Source organism: Aotus nancymaae, unplaced genomic scaffold, assembly GCF_030222135.1.
Source record: "Aotus nancymaae isolate 86718 unplaced genomic scaffold, 86718_ANA_hifiasm-v0.15.2.pri h1tg000062l, whole genome shotgun sequence".
In the NCBI taxonomy this organism is placed as follows: domain Eukaryota; kingdom Metazoa; phylum Chordata; class Mammalia; order Primates; family Aotidae; genus Aotus; species Aotus nancymaae.
The window spans coordinates 17,163,361-17,189,391 of NW_026988476.1; the positions used below are offsets into that span (position 1 = coordinate 17,163,361).

The window sequence follows — 26,031 nt, forward strand, 5'->3', positions numbered from 1 at the left end:
CAGGCTGGTCTCAAACTCCCAACCATAGGTGATCCACCCTCCTCGGCCTCCCACAGTGCTTGGATTACAGGCATGAACCACTGTGCCCAGCCTTATCATTTCTAAAACGAAGAATTTGTACTTTATTAGTCCCAACGTTACTGATGTTCTGATTATAAGAATGAATAGTAAAAAGTTAAAAAGAGAAGTGGTGTCAAAATCGTGTTTATTTCCTAACTTAATAAAATGGATATTTAAAGATCTTTTTACATTAGAGCATTCAAATTACAATAGATTCTTGATGAGCTATATTTTTTAAATGTTGCCATGCTAAATAGTTCACATATCCCTTTTAAAATTTATTTTATTCATGTATTTAGATAAATTTCCCTCCCTGCCAAAGTTACAGAAATATAAACCTCAATTTTAATCTTGATAACATAAAAATTGATTTTCAGATAAATTATCCCAGGTTTTAGAAAATAGCAAAACCTAGCTAGAAAATTAATATCTATCTCTTCCTAGGCCAAGCGCGGTGGCTCACACCTGTAATCTCGGCACTTTAGGAGGCCAAAGCGGACATATCACGAGGTAAGGAGATCAAGTGCATCCTGGCCAACATAGTGAAACTTCATCTCTACTAAAAAAAATTAGCTGTGCATGGTGGCTTGCACCTGTAGTCCAAGCTACTCAGGAGGCTGAGGTAGGAGAATTGTTTGAACCCGGGAGGCGGAGGTTACAGTGAGCTGAGATGGAGCCACTGCACTCCAGGCAACAGAAAAAAAAAAGGAAGATTTTAAATCAGGGTCAATCTTTCCCTAAAAGTCTCTTGGCCAAAATAATTGTATAATTTCTCAAAGCTGTTATATGCGTCTCTATCTTTCTGTCCCCACTAAATTTTCTATCCATAAGAATTACTCAACTCTCAATTGTTTTTTATAAATTTTTCTGTTTAGAGATCTCATTTGTTCTCATAGACTTCTCTCTGTTTTATGTGTTGATAACAAATTATAACTTTATTCCAAAGGCTCATGATTGCAGCCTATCTTTATATTCCAAAAGCTTTTCAAACCTCCAAACCTAAGCACCATTTTATCGCTTGACTTGGTTAATTTCAATGGATTCCATCTGCTAATTGAAAACCATACAGCATTATTTGTTTCACCATTTCCTCTCATCCACCATTTCAAAACAGCAATCAAATCTGGTTATTTTTTTATTTGAAACTATGTTTCATATCTGCCTACTTCTTGTCCTGGCCATAGGCAGTTTTCTCAGAAGTCATCTTTTTATTTTCTTGTGACAGCATCCTAAGTGGCCTCTCTGTCACTAGCCTCATTCTTCCAGGCTTTCTGCTACCCTGTCTAAGCTTTATCATAATAAACAGTTTTGTTCATGTCAGTATAAAGACTACAAGCCTCAATGAGAGTGCTCGACACAACACTGCTTTAATTTAAAAAACAACAACCTGAAAACAGCCTAATGGAGTTGTTAAATAAATCATAAAACCGGTGAACAATAGAATATGACATGGACTTTTTAAATGATGATGCAATAGACTTATATTTATTGATAAGACATTTATATTATTAAGTGAGAAAAGCATGTTGGCAAGTAGTATAAATAGCTGTGACTACTATTATTCGGTCTGTAAAACATGTTACTGTACAGTATAGACAGCTGCATCTAATTATATTTTAAATAAGTAGACATTAGCTGCTTTTTTCGCTCACACACACACACACACACAAAAGTAACTGTGAGATGACGAATACGTTAACTTACTTCACTATAGTAACCATTTTACTATCCGTATGTATCCTGTAATATTATGTTATAATCCTCTAATGTATACAATAAAATTTATTTTTTTAAATGCCAATGAATGTTAATAGGAAGCTTCTTGAAGGGTAGACTATACATGCTCTGTCATTATACTGTTACCAGCCAGCACACTGTCTCTCACATATAGAAACACAGTACAAAATTTTACACCTAATGTATACATTAAGTAGCAAGGTAATTGGGCACTAATTCAGGGAAGAGGAGACTTTCATGGGCAAAAGCCTAGAGGAAAAGAAATCCTAGAAAGAACTGTACCAAAACACGAAAAGTGGTTCTCTCTGGGATTACTGATAAATTCTTATTTTCTTTAATTCACTTTTTTTTTTTTTTTACTATTTAAAAAATATACTTAACACACATGAACATATTACAGAGCCTAAGAAGCCCAGAGAAATTTAAAATGTTAATTCAATCTATTTCCCAAAACTCATTCATTGAAAACTTCACATTTTAGTAACACAAATGTATCACTCTGGAAGTGATGGTCTGAAAACATAGACTGAGAAATGCTCTTCTGAAATCATGAACTCCTGTTAACACTCTTAGTGAAGTTTCACCAACTAGTTAACCTCTGCACCCTTCAACAAGCTGTTCTTTTCCATGCTCAGAGTGTCTGGCGCTTGCTGTCTTCTAGCACCCCCTGTCTGCCCCATGTGTTGAAACTCAGTTCAAATGTTATTTCTTTTGTGACCCCAGGCTGACCTGGTTACTTATTCTTCGCCACTACATACCACATTGCATGTTTTACCCATTTAACCTGTCCTTGTGACTTTGTCCTGTATTCTCTTCTATGTTTATATCCCTGACCAGGCAGCTCCTTAAGGGCACAGAGTCTTAATCTGCCTCTAAAGCCTAGTATCTTGCTTTCCTGCTTGGCACAGATAAGACAGTTGTTAAATAATTGAGAAAGAAAGAAAGGCAGAGCTGAAGATGATGGAGGAACATAGGAAAATAAAAAGCTATCAAAATAATCGATAATAAACATAAGAGATATGAATCATGCATATTTTGGAAAAAAAAAGATAAATTAAAAAATATAATAATTCTATAATTAGTAGCCTATACAAGCAGCATAATCTTATGCAAAATATATTGTTAGAATATATTTCTGTGCAGATCTTGAGATGTGTGGGTGTGTGAAAAGTTAAGGAAGTCAAAGAAAAGACTCTTCCAGGTTTCTTTTTTCTTTCATTTAAATATTTGAACAGGTAAGTTATGAATTACTTTGAAATTTAATTTTATCATTTGGTTTTTAGGTCTTTAATCAAATTATTTCTTAAAAAAATAGTCTCATGCTGAAAACATAAAATTTAGCACAAATATTTGAAATTTCTACACCTTGTGAGATCCACATTCATTCAACGTACCTGCTAGAAAAAGTCATTCCTAATAAAAATGCAGATACATTCTCTATTGTATAGTCTATACATAGGCTTTGATTTTTTTTTTTTTTGCCTGAAATGCTACTGTAGGAGATGTTATAATTAGAAAAATTTGGAAAACATGGTATGACACCAAAGTTTCTCATTCCAAATGTAAATAAATAGACAAACAATTTGAACAAATTGCTTTTTGTCAACTTTTCCACTGATCACAGACTGTAAAATAAAGCAAGTATAGAAAAAGAAAGTATTTTCATTTCTCCATTGGGATGGCAGCTGAGAAAATTTAGTCTTCACTTAGAAAATGGCTTTAAAAATGCGGAAGTTCCATTCATTTGAACTATGCGAAAAAAATATCACGTCTGAAACCAAGACATTTGATTGTGCTTTTCATGGAATTATTGGTTTAAAATATATTACTGTAGTAAACTTTAATAGCAGATATTGCAACAAAAGCTATTATTTCTTTCAATATAAGAATCATAAGAAGCTCAGTAATAGAATTTTCTTCTGAAAGAGAATCAGACTCATATTTTCAAGAATCCTAAAATAAGCATGGTACTAACTGAATTAACCTGAATTTTGGAGGGAAGTACTTTATAAAAGATATGTATGTTCTAGAGTAGAATGTATAATCTATATTTAACATATAAATAAAAACTTCACAGATATTCTATTTAGGAAAGTTACCCATAGAGAACAGATTTCAATAATTCTTATTCTGACCAGATATAAACAAATGTAAAAGAAAGAAAAACTAAAGTAAGCAGTAAATTTGTAGATGCAAATAATCCAAATGAACCAAATATTGTGTGTGTGTGCGCGCGCGCGCACCTGCACGCACACGCACGCGCACACGCCAACAGATGGGTTAAAAATAGTTGCTGTAAACTTGATGAGTTTCATCTTTGGTGATCCGATTGAGACTCCAAGGTAAGCAACAACTTTATTTCAGAGCACAATTTTAAAGGCAAGATATTCTATCATACTTAATTGCTGTTTCAGTGTTTAAGTCAGCAGTCCTCCATCTCTTCTTTGCTAGCACATTTACAGATTGGCTCCATAAGCATGGGACATGCACATGGATATACTTAGATTTTGAGGTTTTGAGAAGTCGCAAAGTAGTTTTACATACAAGCAAAGAACTAAATAATTTGCGATTGCACCAACTGTCAATGGCACATCAATAATGCTAGCTCATGATAGGATAAGTAAAATAAGCCTCTGGTTAACTGAAATTGTCAGTATGCTTGTTTTAACTCCACTCATTTCTTCTCCATTCAAGAAAGTATATTCAGTGTAAGTGAGAATAATGCCAGGATTGTAATCTGTATTTTAAAACCTCCAAACATTAATATTTGAAATATTCTAATTACCATATACCTCACAGCTGATGTGAACACACCACTAAAATTTAGAAGAGTTGTTTTAAAATATAAAATTTATAAGAATGTCAATTTTCAGTGGCCACTGGAAAGCATTCATATAATTATACAAGGCAAATTTGTGAATTTCATTCAGTTTAAAAATAATTCTATTCCAAGTCTGAATAATACCTTGTAAACTAATATGCCTGACCCATTTCTAGTATAATTATAACTGTGTGTCAATTTTTAAAATACAGTAGGGTGTGCTTGAGAGATGTTCAGGGTGACCAAAAAAAAATCCAATGTGCTAGACATTCTTCACTTATTAATAAACCTGCTGATATTTGCTTCCTTTAGAGATCATGATTGATGAAAGGTAGCTAATTTCTTATTAAAGGAATAAAGTCTGCTATTAGATACTTCCTAGAGATAATTCCTAGTATATACAAATGTGAAATTAACATAGTGACTTATATAATATAAAGCACCTAATTTGTGTGTGTGTGTGGTGGTTGTTTGAACATATGCAGAACTTCCCTGAGCCGTAGGATAATATGTTATATTGTTACACTTCCTTCTGGGTTGTTGTATTTCGCTTATAAATGAATACTAAGATCTGATTGACTAATGTCTCTTCTTCATCTAAAAATGTATTATTTGCCATTTCTGAATTCATCTTTCTTAAAAATCACGTCACCATATTATTTAAATATCTACAGTAGTTTCTGATTTTCCAGAACAGAAGCTCTAAATCCCACTGCTTACTTTCCATTTTATTTGTCAAACCTTAGTAAGCCACAGTGCTTCTGTGAAAAGCTCTCTATTCAGTTGAGGCTGGGCTTTTCATCTGCTTAACATACTTGACTTATTCCCAACCCCTCACCTTCCTTCCTTCTCTTCAGGAATGAGTCTGACGACCCATCCAATGATTGTTACATTCCTTAAGGTCCAATTTAAGTTTCCTGTTCTGTTTAGTCTTTCCTGATTTCTGCATCTTTTATTCATCTTCTATGTCTCTGAATTAGAGCATGTCCAATTTATTCTATATGGCATAACAAAATGTGCACTTACATATGTAATTAAAGTGTTCTGATGTCATTATCAGGGTTTTCCTATTTCTTCAGTAGCTGCCACATCATGTAACATTTTAAAGTTTTTTTTTTGAGGTGTTTAATAAGTTCTTGATCGATTGATGGAGCACCAATCAAGGTTACTAAGCAACCAAGTGATTATCCAAGGCTTAATTATAAAGCATATAAATTTCAGCATCATTTTTCATATATGAACTTTTTCTATTCTTAATTTTAAACATCCACCAAAAATAGATTTTTATAATGTTAGCACTTCTACTAGATTTTGATTTTGATACAGTAATTTCTAGGGAGGTAGAAGTAATACACTAAAATAGTGGAAGCACTTGGTAACATTGGGTAATCTGTCCATTCCATGACTTTCTTCAATCAGCAGTAAAGGAAAGGCTAGTTGGCTCTACGATAGAATGTCCATGTGGATCTATAGTCTAAGACTTGTATTACTTGCAGTTCTGTGTGTAAATCATATATGAAACATGCAGTTATTTATAAATATGTCTTCACACCAGATGGTATGCCTACCGTTTTTGTCCACAATATGAATAAGCATAATACATCTCTTATCACACTCTGTAAATAAAAACTGCCTTTTTCCACACTGACGCACACTTTTAAGCACTTCACCCGTAGTAAATCAGAAGATGCTAACAAAACAGGATTGACAATGTTTACAAATCTAGCAACAGAACGGAAAGCAAGCCCACATTAAAAACAAACATGAGGTTAAAATACCACAGCATGTGCATTTGGAAGTTCTAAGGGGAAATGTCCATGCATACACACACATGCACAATGATTATTTTTGAAAGAAATGGGGAAATCTTATTAGAATGGCATTGTTAAGTATTTGAAACATATGGAGAGAACTAGGTTCCTGGAGGGTAGCAACTCTAAAAGGTTTGGTATTGGAGATGGAGCGCATGCAGTGCCATTCAATCAGGAAAACAGGGTTGGCAGGCAACAGTTGTGGCTGTTCCAACTTCCCTTACCCAGCAGGTGTTGCTATGGCATAAGAATAGTCTCTGAGGGATTCAAGAGAACACAAAGTGTAAGATGAAAGGACAAAATAGAAAATCATTCTCTGCGTGGCATTCATATTTTCCTTGCTACTCAAGCGACAAGACCAGCTGCAAATAAACACAGGTTCTATTCTTGCTGCCTCACAAACAGATAAGTGAATGGGACTTCAGCTAAAGTTGCTAAGGTAGTATTTGGTTAAGATTTCAAGTATCTTGAATTGTTATGATTTCCATATAATTTGGTTTTCTAACTTGAGCTTATATTAAAATATTTTTTAGAATAAAACAAATCTCTTATGAGAATGTCCTAACCTCTTTGGAAATAAATATAAAAGCATATTTCTTCATTTTTTTAACTTCCCTTCCCTGACTTGTATCTGTTTCTCATACACTAATATACATAAAGAAATAATGGTCACTGATTAAGTATGTAAAGTCTCATTTGCAGAAAACATTTTTTTTCCTGAAACAACTAAGTAAACAGGAGCAAGATATTTCAGCTTGTTAAAGATTCAAATTAAGTCAAAATTTTAGTAAGCAACAAATATGTATTAGATTGAGAATGTTGGAAGGAATAGGGAGTATGTAAAAGAAACACTTGACTTTTTTGCTACAATAAGAAAGGGGGACCAGGTACGGTGGCTCATGCCAGTAATCCCACCACTTGGGAAGGCCAAGGCAGGTGCATCACCTGAGGCCAGGAGCTTGAGACTATCCTGGTCAACATGGTGAAACTCCATCTCTACTAAAAATACAAAAATTAGCCTGACGTGGTGGTGGGCACCTGTATTCACAACTACCTGGGAGGCTAAGGCAGGAGAATCACTAGAACCTGGGAGGCAGAGGTTGCAGTGAGCCAAGATTGTGCCACTGCACCACAGCCTGGGCAACAGAGTGAGACTGAGTCTCAAAAAAAGAAAAAAGTAAAGAAAAGAAAGGCGATATGGTAAGATGCAAAACATCAAGTAAAGTGCTGAGACATTTATTTACTAAGAAATGATTAGGTCATTCGACAAAGAACTAGTCAACTTATAAACATTTCTGAGAACTAGAAACCAATTCCTCAAATTAACTCTCTTAATCAAGTTTTAGTTCATGTTTGTTATTTTTTAAATAATGCAGAGTAAATCTAGAAAACTATAGTTATTCATGTATAAGCAGTCAATAAAGAATTTTTTTTTTTTTGAGACGGAGTTTCGCTCTTGTTACCCAGGCTGGAGTGCAATGGCGCGATCTCGGCTCACCGCAACCTCCACCTCCTGGGTTCAGGCAATTCTCCTGCCTCAGCCTCCTGAGTAGCTGGGATTACAGGCACGCGCCACCGTGCCCAGCTAATTTTTTGTATTTATAGTAGAGACGGGGTTTCACCATGTTGACCAGGATGGTCTCGATCTCTTGACCTCATGATTCACCCGCCTTGGCCTCCCAAAGTGCTGGGATTACAGGCTTGAGCCACCGCGCCCGGCTCAATAAAGAATTTTAACATTAAAAGTTGAATGCTGTACTCCAAACGGTTTATTATACAAACTACAAATAATAGGCAGGAGAGAGTCCTATAGCTAAAAAGCCAACTAAGATTTCCAAATTCCTACAGTTCTTATAGTTCATAACATATTTGCACCCTTGCCTACTTGCTCTTGAAAACACATTTATGTACATGTATACAAAAGCATTATCCTTTAAATTAACAGTAAGCACTCTGGGAGTAACAAAAGCAGAGCCACATATATTACAATTTGTACCCAGTGTTAGGGATAAAACCAATGTATTTTAATGCACATTTTTTATCCCCTTCAATAGACAAATACACCTAGGACTAAGGGCAAGACTAATAATAAATTTGGCTCTTCACTATCTTCAAGAATTACACTATGTATTATGAAAATATGTATTTCCATTTATATGTCATAAGAATTACACTTCACAAGAAGTAAGTCTTCCTGTAACTGGTAATTGCTAACAATTATTTCTAAATCAGAGGATGTTTCTAAATAAATTTGGAGAGTTTGGAAGACTTGTCAATATGTAAGATTAAAAATTTTGACTTCGGCTCAGGTTCTCATCCACATACTGGCCATGTAACCTTGGCAAACAGATGTCTTAGTTTTAGTTTTCTTATCTGCAAATTAAGCTGATTCAAAGAAGAATTTAATGAGTAATGATAAAATGGAACAATATTCACTAAAGTGTCCTCTAAACACCTTGAATTTTGTCATATATTTGTAAAGAGCAAGGCTCAGGTCTGGCTGCCTAGATTCAGTTCCTAGCTCTATCATCTACTAGCTGGGTGACCTCGGGAAAGTTGGCTCGTCTGTACCTTTCAGTTTACACTAAGTGAGCATAATTGTAACTACTTCACATTTTTTAACACTCATAACCTCTTAAGCCAAGGTATAGCATAAACTCACTATATTAATATGTTAGTTATGTTTTATTAGCACTGTACTTTGAATAGTATCAATAACCATACTTTATTATTATGCACACATTTCTAGAGGGCATAGATTTTTTTATTCATACTTATGATGTTTCAAGTACTGAGCATAGGTATATACAGGGTCAAAGATTTATATAATTAAAATACATAAATATATTTATACATATATAAATAAATTTCATTGCCACTGTCTGTTGTCCAGGGGACATATATGCATTTTAAATGAGGATATGATTTGAAGAAAATGACATTTTAGGAAAGACAGGAGTAAACCTTTTCTAATCTGAATAGTCAGAGGCATTTCCCCAAAAGTATCCAGGGAAAGAAGATTGCATTTGTCTCCCATTAGACATAATAATATTATCTATTTGTTTGGCTATTAAAACAAAATGGCTCATAATACACATATCTCAGCTCTCATGGCATTTGTATAAAATAATGAGTTTTGGACATCCCTATATACATCTACTCCTCCCTTACAAGGATAACAAAATGTCAGTGCTGTCCATTTTTACAAAGGTCAGGGTGTTGCCATGAAAACCAGGGACTAGTAAGTTATAAGGAGCTGTCTGATCATGTTAATTATGTTATTGCTTTCTGGTAGATAAAGGAATTCTAAATTAAAAAGGAAGATAAGCTATAAATTATATATCAAAGGCATTTTATGAAAGCATTGAAAAGAAAGATGCCTTAAAGTAATTCACAATTTATTTTACTTTGTAGAGCAACTGTTGCTCACAGTGGTAAACTCTACATTGCAGAATGGCCAGAAAAAAATCAATTTTTTATTACTTCTGCAATAAAAAAGGCCACTTGTCTCCTTGTAGAACCCAGGTGACATTGTTATCCCTCTTATAAATGATCACTCTGGACAATGCCTGTTTTACAAATTCCCTAATTATACCACTGATTGTATACAACTGAATATGCCTTATCCAGTGGAAATAGACACTACTGCCACCTTAATAAACATTTTGACATAAAACAAAGCTGGCTCTCTCATTCTTTGTCAAAAGCAAAATGAAACAACCAGTGAACACAATCTTCCATCAACTGATCAGGGTCACAGGTTCTTTAGAGCAAATGAGGTTTAATTAACAGATAATTAAAAAGGAAGTGGAGTGTTTTCTTATAGCTGCATGAAGCCCTTATTAACAAATATTCTACTGAGGCAAGATTGCATTTTATAAACCATTCTGCTAGTCTATATAAGTATATAGAAATCTACAATAAACATATGGACCTAATTTTAAAACCACATAAAAACTTATATAATATGATTCATTGGAATGATAGATAACTAATTCTGTGCTAATATGTGAGTGTGAATAGAGTTTAACACAATTTTAAAAATATGCTTTTACATTGCATTTCATTCCAAAGAACAGACATTTCTGTTTAAATGTCAAACTACATCTGTTTTGTTTACAAGTATTATTTAGATAGCTTTGGTAAAAGTGAACTACTTATGTTTCATTTATATGGACTGTCATTCATGTTAAATGCATTTTAGACACAGACATTTAAGCTGCTTGTCATTTTACTGTTTCTACTTCACATATTTAAATTACCAGCATACAGATAGAATTCTTCCTTGATATTCATGGGACACGAGAATTCTTCCTTGATATTCATGGGACACAGACATGGAGGTGGGGGAGATACTGGTTCCAGACCACCTCAGATACCAAAATCTGTAGATTTTCAAATCCCTCATACAAAATAGTACAGTATTTGCATAAAACTTATCTCATCTTCCCATACACTTTAAATAATCTGTAGATTACTTATAATATAATAATACAATGTAAATGCTATTTAATAGTTGTTAAACTATATGAGTTTTTATTTGTCTAAGTTTTATTGTTGTATTTAAATTCTTTTTCTTCTGAATACTTTTTTATAATTTCAACTTTCATTTTAGATTCAAGGGGCACGTATGCAGTTTTGTTACATGGGTATATTTGGTGATTCCCACCTTTGGGGTAGGAATAATTCTGTCACAAAGTGAGCAGTTCAAGATTAGCTGAATGCATGGATGTAGAAACTCTATATATGGAGAGCTGACTGTACTTCCTTTCATATTCTGCATAGAATCTTCTCATTTCACATATTTTCAATCCAGTCATTATTGCTAACAGAATATCTATAAAATTTGGGAAATTCTGATTTCTTTACCCATCATATACGTGGAGAGGAGTTTACTGTTCTCAACTCTTCCCCTCCCCTGCAAATCATCATTCTGCAACCTTTTCTAAAGCTTTCAGTCCTGATTCTTAGTGTTCTCTTGGGCTAAATTTCACCCAACAGAACTTTTCAGGCTCCAATTCCCTAGTCTAAGAGGTCAGAAGGCAGACACAATGTGATTTGAGGTTTCTAAAATGGATTCCCTCATCAAAAACACATTTCTCACATGTATCTCCAGAGCCTAAAATCTCATTACTTGAGCCCATTCCATTGAAAGACTGTGTGTTCTGTGTAAAGAATTCAGGTTCTTCAGCCAGAATTGACCTATGTTCAACATTTTATGTCACTACTTAGTAACTGTGATGTCTATAAAAGTCAGGCCTAAGCTTTCTACAGCTTAAGCTTCTCATCTGTAAAATAAATATAATCACAATGTCTGTTTTAAATGGTGCCCTGAGGAGTCAATGAAGTACCAACTGTAAAGTGTTTAACCCAGAAACTAGACTATAATAAGCACTCCACACACCTCAGTTTTTCTGTGTATTTGTAACTTTAATACTTCAGCATACGGTAACACTTTGTATCTTAAATTGGGTGTTGACACATGTGTTCACTCAACTGCATGCTTTCAATGTAGGCACTTTTCTGTATTTCTGTTATACTGCAGTAAGAGTTCAAAAAATAAGTTACCATTAACAACGTACTCTTCATTTTTGTGCTGTAAGTTTTATTGTATATTCTAGGGATGCTATTGATATTTAAATTATGCTACTCATGATAATGCAATCCGGTTGCAGCTAGATAGCAATTTAGAAAGCTAAACCATGGGTCCTGTATTTTCAGGCAGCTAGGAGAAGACAAGTATCTTCTTGAGCTGAACTAAAGAAATGTTAACGTAGAATGATGTCGAATATGATCTTCCGTGATGAAATAATGCTATTAAAGATATTTGCATTGGCTGGAATAAATAAGCTCTCTCCCAACTTTTGCAAGCCGGATGTGGGACTGGCAAGCAGAACCTAACGTCCTGACACTCTTCGGAGTGGCATCCTTGGAATATGGCTCTGACAATCTTGTGCCCCACGATCAAAAGAATATGTAGACACTTGTTCCAACTAGAATGTTACCTGAATCACCTCTAGAATATTGCAACACCTGTCTACAATGACAATTTCTTGCAAGGCCTTTGTCAAAGGGGTACAACTGAATATTTGAATTACCTGAGATAATAAAGGGAAATATTCATTTAATCTAAGATTTTAATGCATGCTGCAAGCTTTCACACTGGATTTGAAATCTGAGATTTCAAGCTCAAGTCAGAATAAAGCTTTAGGAAATAAACACAGTATCTACACTTCTGGGCCCTATTTCCTTCTCTATAAAATGAAAGGCATTAGGTCAACAGCAAGCCCTCAGTATTTTAAATCTACGCCAATAATTAAGACATTTAGGGATCTTTTAAAATTGTTTTATGAAACAAATATGTGGGGACCTGTGCAGTAATCTTTTCTTTTTTTTAATTAATTATAGATATTCAGAACACACAACATATTCCATAAAGGTACCATCAAAACTCAAATTCAATGATTTTCTAAATTTTTCTAATCCCTTTCCAAACCTCACTGATATCTAACAATGTTGAATTAAAAATTAAAAGATTATGAAAATTAATTAGGTTCTCTTTAAAACTAAAAATATATGTATCGGCAAGCAGATTTGAGGGGAGAAGTTCTTTGTATTAATCATAGTTCTAGTTTCGATTTGGAACCCTTCAAAGAAAGAGCTTCAAGACATTCTGAACTGTAAAATGAAACTTAAACATGCCACATACAAATTAAGTCACTTTAATAACTGTTGCTGCTAGGAAGTGTAGAGTTCTAGAGCTTTTACTACCATATAGAAGAAAACGGTGATGAAACTGTTAGCCTATGGATCCAATCACCATAAATATTTCTATTTATTTTTCTTTTCGCCAGTTGTCAATGGCAGGTTGGGAGTGTCATTCGTGAACATAAAAATCTGAAGTGTGATCATAACTACATTACTAGTGAACATATCATTTCCTATACCTCTATCTTCTCCTCTAGTAAAAAATGTTACAGTTGGTCTTGGTATTATAGCCTTAAAATAATATGCTGTAATTTACATTCCATTCTTAACTATAAATCTGATGGAGGCATTTATTCTTTATCAGTGAATGGAGACATTTGTCACAAGTGTTTTTTTTTTTTAACTCAATTATTACTATTATCATTTTAAATGCAAATTTTAAAACTAAAAAATGATTTTCAGTCCTCACTGGGTTGAAGAATTCTATATCCAGTCATTTAAAATGGAAATAGTTTCTATGTCCCCATTGCTTGCATTAGAAAAGAATGAAGGGTATAGGAAGCATAAACTATATATACTTTCTTATTTCTCATTGATTTGCTCTTATTTTCATATCACCTGAGAATTTGAAAAAGTATTTAATTTTATCAAATGAAGAAAGTCTCCAACACATGGGACAGTAATTAGACAAAAACTAATTAACCATCACTGTTAAACTGTAACTTGTAAAGTCAAACCTTTGTTCTGATAATTGGGGCAAAAAATTGAAATATTTTCAGATGATAATTGGAAGGAAATTATAAATCCAATGTTCTTTCCATAGTAATACAGATTCAATTTTATATAAAACATTCTAAAAACATATATTTACTGAACAATTATAGGAAACAGAATACTTCCCATTTTTGTATTTATGTCCCTCAAAATATAATAAAATATTGATATAACTTATGCTTCTCAAATCAACTTGCAACTAACTATGCCTTAAATAGTCCTTTTCACTCCTTTAAATGGTATTCTTGAAAAGAGGATTCATGTAATTGTCACCTTCTATAAGTGTCTATAATGCTACCTGTGGCTTAAGAAGATGCCACATAATCTGAGGATAGATGTTATTCATACCAAAATTCTCTGTTTAAACTCACCTCTTATCTTGACCTTCCCCTTCTCTCATCTCCTCTCTTCCTCTTACTTCTCTGTCTCATTCTGTCTCTCTCTTTCATACTTCCTCACTCTTTCCATATTGAATCCCTTCACTTAAAGGAAAATAAGAGCTCACTTCCATTATCAAAATCCATGCATCAGTATTATGGTTTCTGGGACAAATATAATCATTCACATTTTTTTCATGTGGAAGTGAAGGCTGTGAAGATGCTCTAAGTACAAACGGGTTTTCACTAGGTGGATATTCTATTTTTCTACACATATTAGGGAGCTTATTTTCCTTGATTTCCATTGCACTCATTCTCATTTGCTTCAGTTTCTTCTTTTTTCCATCATCTCCTTGGACAGTTTTCAGTTTTGCTTCTTATTCGCGTCTTGGGTGAGCTCATCTGTTTCAAATTAATGCAATTACTTGTAAAGTCTATGTTTTAGTTTTGACCTTTTCCTGATCGTCAGAACTGATTTTCTAATTGCTCACCAGAAACATGAGGGTTGTTTCACCATCCCTACAGCTACAACTAATCTCAAACCACTTTGCTCTCTCAAACTCTTCTCAAGAACATAAATCCTTTATGTGACATTACTGTATTCTAAATGACCAAGGCATAACATTTTGGGATCCTAGAAGCATAACAACATATTCAAAAGGGATGGAAGAACTCATCTAAGCCAATGGTTTTCAACTATGAGTATTTAATACTCCTAGTGTGTGTATGTGTGTGTATATATAAATGGGAATCAGAATCCTTTGTCCAAATATAATCTTACGTACAAGTCCTATGTATACAAGAGAAACATATTTTGCTCTGACTGAAGTTGGAAAGGGAAGAAATGAGTAAAATTCTCTGTTGCTATTTCCCTTCTCTCTGCGGTTAAAAAGCACTTGCAAATATTCCAAAAGATTTTTTTGTTCCCATTGAAACACTATTTGGAAATCAGTTCTCCAGCTGATCCCCTTAGTCTATAGATGAAAACTTTTGAGGCTCAGCCAGACCAAGGTCATAAAGCTACTAGGAAATAAATTTGGGCCTGGACTCTGCACTACATTAATCTGCCTGATGTCAATCAGCCTCTTTTTTAAATTGCCCTTAGAACATTGGTCATTGACTTAACTGTCCCTTAATGAGAGAGGTTGTGAGTAATCCCCAGCACCCTATCTGATTCCTATCTATCTGTCCACCTAAGTGGTACCCTTCACACACACTCCAATCTGCAGAATTTTTTCTTATGCTCCCTTTCATTTATTCTGTTTCCTCAAACTTGCCCTTGTAAATATTCCAAACCTGTGAAGAGATAAGAAATCTAACATGCAAAGAAGTGAACTGAATTATCAGATGTTGTTCCTGAGTCTCAAAGCGTTTTTTTAAGCTTTTTGTATCTTTTCCTGTGTTACTGAGCCACTATTCATAAAATATTACTTGTCCCCATTGCCCAGTTTTTTTTTCCAACAGGGTCTCACTCTGTCACCCAGGCAATTTTGCTCTTAATAAAAGTGTTTTGCCTCTCTGTTACATTATCTCCAAATAATTCACTGAATACTGGGTCACAATGCAAATGTAGTCTGTTTGGGAAACAGGAAAAGCTATCTTTGTCTGATTGCTAAGCCTTAAGAATGTCTTTTGAAACTCTCTTATTTCTCCACCACCATTTCTCTAATTGTCTCTTTCTGAACCCTGCAGATTCACCAACTGAATAGGTCCCCAAAGCACAAATCAGATCATAATGCTCCCCTGATAAATGCTCTGGTCATTTTTGATTGTGTGAATGTGAGTTAATAAGATCTAATGAGATTCATTTCCTTCTAAGATTTAGTGCCTCATTCTTAACCCAGCTCAGATGCTACCTGCTCTATGGAACTCTTGCTGACCAGATGAAATAACATTACCCTGTGTGCTTCCCTATAACTTTTATGGTTTATTGAAGCACATGCTAGATTATATCTGTTAGTAAGATTTTGCCTCAATCTTTATAAAATGTATAATTAATATTTGTATAGACAAGTAACAGTTATATGTGAGTTTAATTTTCTAGTAAGCCCATGAGGTTCAGCTTTGTTCAGCTTTGTTATTATTTTATTTCTGAATTAATAGGATATCAAAAGTGTAGGTTTGAGGTCAATGCATTATAGCCTGTGGGCAAAATATGGCTACCACCTGTTTTTGTAAATAAAGTATTATTGGAACACAGCTGTGCCTATTCATTTATTGCCTATGGCAGCTTGCCCATTATCATAGCAGAGTGGAATAGTTGTGACAGAAACCATATGGCCAGGAAAAGCTGAAAATATTTACTATACAGCCCTTTACAAAAAGTTTGCCAGCCTCTGATGTTCATTATTAATTGAGAGGTTATGGATTGTACTTCACAATTTTGGATTCAAGTTTGAAAGAAATTAATGTTTCTCTATCCAGTAACTCACATGCTAATTTCATGTAGCTTCCTCAGATCAAAGGTTTGTCAGGGTATTTTATGTTTTAGTCTTATGACTTCTACTTACATAAAATAACCTATTCCTTACTATAGCCATCTGTAGAACTTCAGTTTTAAACTGCAGAATTTCTTGAGTTTCTATTTCTCCTTAACTAGAAAAGGACAAGGAAGCAAATTCAGGTAAGTGGACTTAGTCATTTTTTTTCTGTTGCCCTCCTGTTTATTAACTGTTCTTTCTTATGCACTATAGTCCTGTGTTATCAATAACTTTCATTTTGCAGATGTGAATACTTGTACAGGCACTGGTTAAGATAATTGTAGTAACTAGATGAGTGGCACAAAACTAAAATTTTGAACATATTTTCTCAGTTGGTCACCACTGTGCACCTATGCTTACATTTCAGCATCTCGTTTAAACCTCTAAATTTGGCTCCACTTTCCATCTATAAAATATCCATGTACTCTAACGAGGTAGAAAAAAAATCATCAAAATCTGTATTGAGTCTTCTGCTATATCTGCCCACCAGATGTCTCATCATGGGAATTCCACAGATCAGCAGTCTCACTGTTTAGGTTTTTGAGGTTGAGTTTACTACAAACCTACAAGTTTGTCAAGTCATGCAAAGAAATAAATGCAAGTTAATAAGCATCCAAGGATGCTACTGTGGAATAATCCTGGAAAAAGCAATGAAATAACTTGCAAAAATGGCACTGAACATTAAGGCTACTGCTGTATAATGATTATATTTTTTCAAACGAATGACAATCAAGTGACAATAATTAAAAATTTGATTTTAAGTTTTGCCAAAATTTTAGGCTAAAATTCACATGCATTTTTCAGCAAGTATGTGAAGAGTTTTATTGTATAAAATTGAATTATAGCAGATAAAGTTTCAGTATATTTAATTTTTTAATTGAAACAACTTTAAGTTACCTCCAGTTTAGCCAGATAAAATATAGCTTCAGGAATAAAAAAACTGTAAAATGTAATAAACCAATATAATTTGCTTATATTCATGTCAATAAATATCAATCCTACAATAAAAATAAGAATTATCACTTTAATATTCCTGGGGCTTTCTTCATCCTATATATTCTGCCAAATATGTCCTCCTTCCACTGTCACTAGCACAATGCTACTTTTGTCAACATTTAACTCAAATGTCATTTCTCTGTTAAAGTTTCTTATACTCCCATGAACAAAAAATTCACAAGTTCTACAGAAGTACCATCAAACTTTAAGCATAGTGTGCATCCACTATATACTGCCTAGTTTCTATGTAATCTGTCTTGACGGTTTAGATTGTAAGCACCTTAAGAGAAAGGCCCATTTGTACTATCATCATATAACACAGAGTGTGTATGTAGCAATAACACAGAAAATAAATCTAAAAGAAACAATAATTTCAAATAAAAAAAAACCACACAAATACTCCCAATGAAACAATTTGCATGTTTAAAGAATTAGGAGAAAAAAAGTATCTAATATTCAATTAATGTGAAAGACAACCTATAATTATACATCATAGTTTTTATCATTCAATCAACTTCAAACTCCAAAATATATGAGGTCTCTTTTCTTTTTATTTGCCTTTCCTTTCCTCCTTTCTGTCCTCCTCTCCTCTTGTCTCTTCCTTTCTTTTCTTTTTTGAGATAGAGTCTTGGTCTGTCTCCCAGGCTGAAGTGCAGTGGTGCCATGATAGCTCACTGCAGCCTCAAACTCCTGGCCTCAATGATCCTCCTGAGTCAGCCTCCTAGAGTGCTCGGATTACAGGTTTAAGCCACCATGCCTGGCCCTAAACTGTCTTCTAAAATCAACTCATTGTCTTTAAAATACATGAGTAATTCTGTAAACTAAAATTTACTTCCCTGTAATATTTTATATTTCAATTTTAAAAATCACCAAAAACGTATGTTGAAATGTGGCTCTATCATTTAAGAAAAATGATTTTCTGTCTTAGGTAAAAATGCCTTGTGGTATACATTAGCCTTAAAAAATATCACTATATGTCTCTTAAAACACAGTAACATTCAAATTGAATGATGAAGAATTAAAGAGAGAGGAAAAACTAACAACACAGTAACAATTGAGATTCAGTGTAAGATTTTTGTACGAACTCTAAAATGCCCTACATTTAACATGAAGAAAATGCTTAGTACATAAGCAAACTACTGACCATTTGGTCAATGCTCAACTTCCTATAATAGAAATAATATAACTAGTAAAACCAAGAATCTAACAGATCACCACATATATATTTATGTTTTAGTTGTTGCTTCCTTTTCTTTGACTCACCCAACTTGTGTAAGTTTCCTCAGTATCCTCCAGGGTTCATAAAATTGATATAGTTCAATAATTCCCTTCATGCTATAGCTTATTCATTTTCGTTGTTGAAACTATATCCTAGAATACATCTATTTTCATATTAAAGCACTTTTGTCTTCAATAATGTTGGGATAAAAATCGCTTTTAATGATGTCAGTTGAATGATACAATCTCAGATTTATAGAACTTTATATTGCACTCTAGTATTTTACTCTATGGTAAGCAAATTGGAACATCAAAGGTCAGTTTCAGCATAAAGACAGAATATGTAATCCTCTTCAGTAACTCATTCTTTAGGTTGAGCATCATCTTCTCTAGGCCTTCTATCAGTATAATCTCCTGGGCCATCCAGCCTCAAGAGCCTGCATCTGTGTAGCCACACTTAGAAGAGCCCCAAATTTTCTTTAATGCTCTGATGTTGCCATAGTGAATTTATTAATTTTTGAAGAAGGGGCATGCATTTTTATTTACACTGGACCCCACAAATTGAGGAGCTGCTCCTGTCTTTGGGAGTGATAGAACGTTAAGTCACTATAAATTTGTCTATCAAATGACTTGAAGTCAGTATGGAATTACAACAAGGATAGTAAGAGGCACAGCAAATGTTTGTATTACAGGGACAATGGGAAAAAAGAAAACCTAAAATGAAAGGTGTATGCATAAATTAGCCATTTTGTCAGCTAATAATTATCTGTTGAGTACCTCCTATGTGCCATGTATTGTTTCGGCCATTGAGATTATAGCAATGAGTGATGCAGACAAAGTCTCAGATTTCGTGGAGCTTCAACTCTGGAGAAACCACATCTATCCGTAGTAAGCAGGGGCTTTCCAGGGGTAGTGTTTTGCAAGAAGACCATATATTTATTTTATCCCCAATACTGTTACTTTTGGTAGCCAGGCAAATTATTGATAGTTAAGAAAATTTAACAATTACAACCAATCTCTTATTACTAATGTTGAATTTTCCCTAAAGGATTGTTGGAAATTTCATAAATCAATGTTAGTCATCTTAACTATTTTGTCATTTATAACACATAGTTTCAAACAGGCAATATAACTAACACCTTGGGAGGCTCAGGCGGGTGGATCACAAGGTCAAGAGATTGAGACCATCCTGGCCAACATAGTGAAACCCCATCTCTAGTAAAAATACAATTAGCTGGGTGTGGTGGTGCACGCCTGTAGTCCCAGCTACTTGGCAGGCTGAACCTGGGAGACGGAGGTTGCAGTGAGCCAAGATCACGCCACTGCACTCCAGCCTGGTGACAGAGCGAGACTCTGTCTCAAAAAAAAAAAAAAAAAAAAAATTTACGGCTCATTTTGTATTTCTTCTTTCTATTCTGTGCTCTATCTTTTGTATAAGTTTAATGGTTTATGAACTGTTCTCCCATCAAAGGAGATCTTTTAGATAAAAGCATTGATTTGTTGGATCTGGGCTTTGTGTCACTGGCTCTGTAAAGGAAACAAGCAAAAAAACAAACCAAATAAAACAAAGCAAAAACATCCCTCAGAAAATAAGGACAAATGATCTTGAATCTTGAAAAATCGCTCTTACTCTCTTACAGGAAATATCATATGTGTAATGTCATATAGTACAGTGTCACCTAACACAATGAGGCAGGCAGACAATGGATATTTGTTGATTGAATACATAAATAACTGTGTTTATCAACATCTTTCCCTCAGTTACCCTAAATAAATCCATCTCTTAACGCTAGCACCAATGTTTAAATATCAGTTAGATTTAAAAAATACGTTTTCATTGCTTCTAGCTTGTTTTTAAGCTAGAAAAGAAATAATATCCAAACACGAGTACTTTTCTTCACCCTAATTTCCTTTTGTTTTAGTTGTAGATGATGGAAATTGAGTATCTTTTAGGAACAAAGTACAACTGTGCAAAGTTAGCACATTTTTGTCAGCCTGAATCATGAACTTCTATTCTTAAGGAGTAAAATCAATCCAGTGTGCACTGCAATTTGGAACCATGAGAAGGCACAAAATTATAGGTGAATACCTCAACGTACAAGAGACAAAATGATGCCTGATCATGTGTCTACCACATTCATCTCTATGTTTTCAACACATATTATTTATCTCGCATGATGTAAGAATCTTCCATTAAATTCATTTTGGTGACAAGTTGGCAAAACAAATACAGCTACTCTGGAACTCTGGATGCGTGCTGATTGTGCCTCATAGAATCACAGGGCTTTAAAGCATCTGAACGGACCCTCCGCTACCAAATCCCTGTAATTTTCCTTGCCGACAGATGTATTTTTAATCAAGAAAAAAACTAATAACATGTTTTCTTTTTTTTTTTTTTTTTTTTTTTGAGACGGAGTTTCGCTCTTGTTACCCAGGCTGGAGTGCAATGGCGCGATCTCGGCTCACTGCAACCTCCGCCTCCTGGGTTCTGGCAATTCTCCTGCCTCAGCCTCCTGAGTAGCTGGGATTACAGGCACGCACCACCATGCCCAGCTAATTTTTTGTATTGTTAGTAGAGACGGGGTTTCACCATGTTGACCGGGATGGTCTCGATCTCTTGAGCTCGTGATCCACCCGCCTCAGCCTCCCAAAGTGCTGGGATTACAGGCATGAGCCACCGCGCCCGGCCACATGTTTTCATTTTTAACTTTAAAAGAAAGAATTTCACTCCAATATATTTTCGTACTTAACTATTTTCATTATGAAGAGATTTCACCATATGATTCTGCAAAAAAATCACACCTAACTACAACTTTCACATATCAGTTTTTGTTAGTAAAGGGTACATTTCTTATATATTTTGTATTTGAAGACTCCTAAACTCTCTCTATTTTCTTCTTAGCACTATATAGTTATGCTTTAAAATTTCTGATAATTGTCTTAACTCTAGACATTTGTTGTTTAACTTGTTTAATATAATTTTAGACCCTTCAGAGTATTTTCATGAAATATTAGGATTATTTAACCTAGAAGCCTATATCTATCTTAGTCAATGCTATTAATTTTATTTGGATGATTTCTGTAAAAATCTCATGTAACTCTAAATCAAAACAGATGAAACAGTGTTTCAGAACCTAGTATTCATTGAGCATTCAGAACATTAAAATTTTGTTTTTAAGAAACTTAAAAGGAAAAAAAAATATTTTTAACCAAAAACTATTAGATCTCCTAAACTTCAATTATTCTAAATGTGCACATCTTTTACAACATAAATATATGCCTCTTACCTGTGCTGCTGGATATATTAACATCAATACTGATATCAGATATTCCTCCTCCCTTCAGAGATGCTACACATGTGTACGTCCCAAAATCCGTGAATTTTAAATCAATGATGTCCAAGTTTGTTGTTCCAGGAGAGACATCAGGATCAGTCTGTGTAATAACCATCCGCTCAGAACTTCTTAATGGACGACCATTTTTAAACCAACTAAATGTTAGCTCCTCAGAAGGAACAGCTTCTACTTGGCAAGATATTTTCACCTCACGGCCAATCTGGATGTTGTCATCTTTGTGATAAGGATCTGGTGTGATCCAAAACCGTCCTTTTTTTAACGCTACAACATAAAAATTCCATAAGGAGTTAGTGCTACTTTCATAACTTTAGGGGTTCATTCTAGATCATTCTAGATCATTCATTCTAGATCTTCATCTCTGAGCTGAAATAAAGTAAAACCAAACGAAGTGTACATATGTTTCTTTGTTATATCCAAGTAGTGTGCATACCAGTAACTCTCATTCAGGTAATCCAGAAGTAATCTAAAAAACCTAAGTCACTTAAAGACTCTAAACACTGATTTTTTTAAATTTGGTAATATTTTCCAGTGATATCAAAAGTAATACCTTAAGTCTATGTACAATTAAACACTGACATTGAATTTTGAACAAATGACGGGCTCTATGTAGTCATAGGGTATTAAAAGTAAGACTATGGGTCTCATTTAGCCTAACTCTTTCCCTATGTCACTACTTATCATATAGTTTTTCAAACAACTCAAATATTACACAAAGGACATATGAACATTCTCCTAAGGTTATATCTACATGTTGACCAACACTAGTTTGGCAATATTTGAGTCCATTCACATTCATGAGACACTGTCATATACTGAAATAATCTGAACTTAAAAAGAAAACCTGGGGCAAAAAGCATTTTCAAAACATTTACCGTGATCTTTTCTATTTTACCATACATAGATGTTTCCAGTTAAAACTGTTTGTTGGCTCTCTAATGCAGATGTCCAAAAGAACCTCTCCACAGATAGCTTACAAAACATGTGAGGTTTGTACACTAACAGCAGTGTTTTCCAGGTCTAAGAGCAGTGCTGTTTTCACAGAGTGTCATTCGTAATGACTACCAGAAGCCTGCCAAGGGAGCATCTATAGGCCTTCTGCAAAGGGCCTGAACTCTGAATGATGCCACGGTGCTCACTATGGAATAGCATTTGCTCTCTTTTGTGACAGTGATTCTCTTATATACACATTTTTCTTTCTTTTTAATCATCTTCCCCATTTCCCTCTTCTTTAACATAACTATCTCTTCATGATGAAACACATACAGTGAAACACAATTATCAGGATAAGATATTCATCATTCACTTTTACCATTAAGCCTAAATATGTAATAATATTGTCAAAACTGCCATGAATTTAGTGGACCTGCAGACACTAGAAGGCTGATAACAGCATTCTGGATAACCTCTCCATCATTATATCAGTTAGTCCAATAAAAACCAGCAAGCATTGAAAATCTATAGAATCATGCAGAATGAACTAGAGCTGAATAGACTTTTAAATCTTAAAAACTTTTCTAAGTTTTTTCTCTTTAGCCTCAAATATTTTCATCTGCTTTCTTGTTGGCATCTTAAGAAGAAGATACAAATGAATATTAAAAAACAATGTTTGTGTCATTCTTTTTCATTTAAGATATATTTGTAGGGATCCTCCTCAAAACTAGCCATGCGGCTAGGTTTTCTGATTACATGAGGAACCAAACAGACATAACCATGGTCCTCATGTACTGCAGCTGGCGTATTCATAGATTAGAGGCCAACTTAGGCACAAAACACTTATGACACTTACGTCTAGAGAAACCACAGACATTTACAGCTATGAAATGTTTTATATGCTTGAAGAAGTTTCAATCTCAGAGGAGAGCCTCCCTAAATTATTTAGAAAATGCACTAAGTTTTAATCTTAATACAAACATGAGAAGACAAATACTTAAATCACATTCTCATATTGTCATTTGTTCCATTTTTCCATAGTAAAATGCAATTTATGACTCTTATTTATCTCTAATCATATCTTTATCAGTAAGTTACTCTAGGGTGAAATTAGGATACATTTTGGTATTCTGTTACCAAGAATCATATATTTATATTTACACAGGCACTGAAGTATGACTTTACATTGTACTTGGGAAGGGAAATGTGATGAAAATGTCCATATCTGGCTACCACATTTGTTATATAATAATTGTGCTCACACAATGCCAATGTAATTGAAGTTTTACAGTACAAAGCAAATTATATGAGTATAAAATATCCTTTTCTTTTAAAAACAGATCTAAAAATATGTGGAGAGCATTTACTTTTGTTAGCACTATAACTTAAATGAGAGTTTCCCTTCACTTGCTAACAATTTTCTTTAGCCTGTTTTTAAAGAGAAATAACAGAATTTTTGTCATAATTTTGAAAATGTTAATATTGCATATATTAATTTATTAATAACTATATGATTAATATCAGGGTTCAGATGGGATACTTTTTGGAATAGTTTTCATTACAAAGATATATGTTGGTTGTATATATAAACACACATACACAAAACTGAGATGTTTAAGTGGTTGTCATTTATTTACCATGCAGCTATGGTTTTCTACTTCTGTGCTCTGCGTAGCGACATATTAAAGAGACACTGAGAGAACTGCAAACTCACCAGCCAAATTAGATTTAAAATACTAAACTCAAAAAACAACAATAAAAATATGAAATCAGTATCTGTATTATGTGTTATAGACTATTTATTCATAAAAAACAACTTTAAAACCCAAAGTAAAAATATTAGAGATTGTAAACCCATAATCGAGTAATAAAATTATATAATATACAATTATACAAATTAGTAGAAAGAAATATAATCAAGTATGCCTTTAAGAATGAATTGACAGCGAAAAACATTAGTTAATCTTAGTATCATATAATTCTATGATTTGTCGTAAGTCAATTGTACTAGTGTTTTGAATGACACAGAATCTAAAGGGAAAAAGTGAAACAAGTAAGTCTGCTAAGTGAGCTCAAGTTAAGGAATATCAGAGTAAGTAACACAGATTATTTAACAGAGAGTCATTTCTCTGTTTATGTTGTCCCTATAACAAAATAACATGACTAGTTTTGCAAAAAAGAAATGTTCAGACACAAGTGTGTATGTGAACTCACATATAATAACACAGGACAGATAGATTTTGTTTTCTTACTCAGTTGGAAAAACTAAGAGCGTACTTCTGTAAACTAGCTCTGGGTACACTGAGAACTTGCAACCTAATTCCAGCTTTTCCTGTCTACATGTCCAAGATGGGCAAACTAATTTTTATGAGTCAAGTGCATCATTTATAAAAATAGAAGGTGATAGAGTTAGGCTCCCTTAGAGACACATTGTGAGAAATAGCTTATTAACAATTGTGCCTGAGTTTTGAAAATATAAAGTGTTTAATATAGTTAATCAACTGGGCAGCAGGTCCCTTCGTTTATAATTAAACACTCTCTTTTTCAATGAACAATTTATAGTAGTTCATGTAATGTTAATTTAAAGTCATTTCCTGCTACCAGTTAAGATTTCAAACTTTTAAAACAAATCAGCGATTAGGACTGGAGTATATAACAGAGGTCCAACAGACTTAACGAGGCTCTATAGAACTAAAGAAATTCTATGGAAAAAGGAGAGGAGAAAGCCCTTTCCCCAAATGCAATTTCTCAGTCTGAATATTG

General features: G+C 34.0%; 1 protein-coding gene across 4 annotated transcripts in view; it reads right to left on the minus strand.

Moving 5' to 3' along the window:
- MDGA2 (MAM domain containing glycosylphosphatidylinositol anchor 2) overlaps window positions 1–26,031 on the minus strand; it is an 868,798-nt gene that overhangs the window by 220,503 nt on the left and 622,264 nt on the right. For all 4 annotated transcript variants that reach the window (XM_021668181.2, XM_064365839.1, XM_021668182.2 and 1 more), the window contains one exon: window positions 22,270–22,599. In XM_021668181.2, the coding sequence (XP_021523856.1) occupies window positions 22,270–22,599 (330 nt within the window). The remainder of the gene's footprint in view (window positions 1–22,269; window positions 22,600–26,031) is intronic.